The sequence below is a fragment of the Saprolegnia parasitica genome (assembly GCF_000151545.1).
Source record: "Saprolegnia parasitica CBS 223.65 unplaced genomic scaffold supercont2.88, whole genome shotgun sequence".
Lineage (NCBI taxonomy): Eukaryota > Oomycota > Saprolegniomycetes > Saprolegniales > Saprolegniaceae > Saprolegnia > Saprolegnia parasitica.
Genome location: NW_012156482.1, coordinates 1 through 2,149, shown reverse-complemented (window position 1 = coordinate 2,149; position 2,149 = coordinate 1). Strand labels below are relative to the sequence as shown.

Here is a 2,149-nt window from a genome sequence, read left to right as displayed (position 1 = left end):
TCGCAGAGCATGGTCGCGCCCCGCGACGAGTCGGGCTTCCGCGACGAAGCCATGGCCGAGAAGTCGATGAAGCTCATGAAGAAGCAGCAACGCCAGATGAACACGATGGCGCGCGCCGGTGAGGCCGATCGCCATGCGACGCCCAAGCTCGCCAAGTGGCAAAACACGGGCAAGCGCGGCAACGGCTCGACCAACTCGAGATAAACGACTGGCCGCTTGTATGGTGTATAGAAGAAGAATTAATAAACCGTTTATTATTGACAAAAACATGGGCGCGACGCAGGGTTCGAAGCGGCGACCACCGTGGATGCTGGCCACGTCGAGGTACCACGTGAGGACGTACGAGGCGTGAGGCTCGAGTGTGTAGATGGCTGGTTTTTTGGCAGGTTTTTTGGTGTAGCATTGACTGATTGATGCAGCGCGGCGACTTGCTTTCAGTACGTTTTCCATGCAGTACAAGTGGGTTGGTTCCATGCCGGCTTGAGGGTGTTGCGCTGGACATGATGCTGCCATTTGGAGCTTGGCAGCACCATCGGCGTCTTCGTCATACGGTGCGTCATTGACTGCAGTCAGAGGACCTTGTGGACCAAGAGGCTTTCTCCTGACGGCTAGTCCACTTCAACCGACGACACATCGTCCGCGTTCTGTCAACGTGGGTGCGAATCCGTGGGCAAGAAGCAAGAGACCATTCTTCAAAGATGGGGATGGTAGCCGACCACCAACGGCCTTGCCTCCGTGCTTGATATCGCTGGCGTCCTCGTGGGGGTCATCCAGTGTATGCCTGCGCGCAACGACGTCATTTCGCTGGATACGGCCCTGCCGACGGGATGACGGCGCTCCGTCAGCTCTTGTCGGCGGCGTGCGGCTGGCCCACGGTGCGGCTCAGCACCCACCCCAGCTGCGACGAGATGCATTGGATTTGCGCTGCGATGCCCATCTTCAATAACGTGGACATCGATGGCATCAGCTTGAGCGAGCGCTGGAAAGGCGGGGATCTTGGGTTCAAAACACCCTTTTGCAGCTTTCCCAACAAGTGGGCGTCCAAAATGACGGCCTTGGACGGCAAGGCATCGGTAGACGCCAACATGGCAGGCGGCAACGCCGAGGACCGTAGCATGGTCTGCGTGTCGTAGCACGTGACATCCAACACTATTCAACGACAACCGAGTCGATTTGCAGCTCTATTTGTCGTTCTCAACACTATTCCTTGTCGCAGCCGTCCATGGGTTCTGATTGGCCGAAAAGAAGAATATGCAACGCACTTATCAAAAAGAGGTCCAATCGGTGTCCGTTGTTGTTTTCTTTTTGGCCAATCGCATAGCGTGCGCTGGTCGGGCAAGCACCACGTTGAAGGCGGGAAATATCTATCCGGATACAGAGTGGCCTGGCATCCGGCGACTGCTGGCGGCTGTAGCAACCCCATATCTCAAAGCTCGCGATGGCTGCCCGTGCACCTGCGCCCCAACGACCTCGCCCGTCGCCAGCCTCGGCCCTTGACATTGCGGGCGTCCTCATCAAGATCGTTCAGTTTACGCCTGCGCGCAAGGATGTCGTCTCGCTCCTTACGGCGCTACCAACGACGACGATGCGCTCACCCGCGCTGACGGCGCTGTTGGAGCACTTGACGGGTCATTGGCAATATTGGCCCGTGCTGTACCTCTCCAACTCCTCCGAGATCGACGCAAGTGTGGTTGCGGTCTACAGCCAGGTGACACTCCTCAGGGGCGGCTGCCGGTTTCGTTCCCCGCCCTTCAGGCCAGCACGTGACTACGATGCCGAGTACAAGGCCTTCGAAGACGCCATGCACAAGTGGGCCTCCAAGTTGACGATCTTCGACGGCTCCGACATGCAGGCTGGCCAGCACTACCGCATCGAGCTGCATCGTGCACTGGCTCGCTGCACACACTTGAAGACGGCGAACCTGACGACCGACCAGCCGCACCTTCTCGAGGCCGTCACGACACCAAACCATCGCGTCTCGACGCTCGAGCTCAAACCACGCAAGCATGCGACGGTCCCTGCCCTTCCGCTCGTCGCGCCGCTGGTACGCTGGTTGACGTCTGGCCATGCTCGCCACTTGTCGCTGACTCGATTTAATCTTCCGACGGACGCGGGTCTGGGCCACGCGCTGGCCACATCGCCGGGCCTC

At 59.0% G+C, this 2,149-nt stretch overlaps 3 protein-coding genes across 3 annotated transcripts in view; all 3 read left to right on the top strand.

Annotated features, from left to right (window-relative positions):
* Window positions 1–204, top strand: part of SPRG_21102 (hypothetical protein) — a gene marked incomplete at both ends in the record, with an annotated part of 1,600 nt that extends 1,396 nt beyond the window's left edge. The window contains one exon of the mRNA XM_012351899.1: window positions 7–204. Within this exon, the coding sequence (XP_012207289.1) occupies window positions 7–204 (198 nt within the window). The remainder of the gene's footprint in view (window positions 1–6) is intronic.
* Window positions 205–827: 623 nt separating this feature from the next.
* SPRG_12210 (hypothetical protein) lies at window positions 828–1,133 on the top strand (the record flags this gene model as incomplete). Its single annotated transcript, XM_012351857.1, has 1 exon — window positions 828–1,133. One exon carries the CDS (start codon window positions 828–830, stop codon window positions 1,131–1,133), a length of 306 nt encoding a protein of 101 aa, XP_012207247.1.
* Window positions 1,134–1,438: 305 nt separating this feature from the next.
* Window positions 1,439–2,044, top strand: SPRG_12209 (hypothetical protein; the record flags this gene model as incomplete). Its single annotated transcript, XM_012351856.1, has 1 exon — window positions 1,439–2,044. A coding segment is annotated over one exon (606 nt), but the record flags the coding sequence as incomplete, so codon positions are not given.
* Window positions 2,045–2,149: the final 105 nt, after the last annotated feature.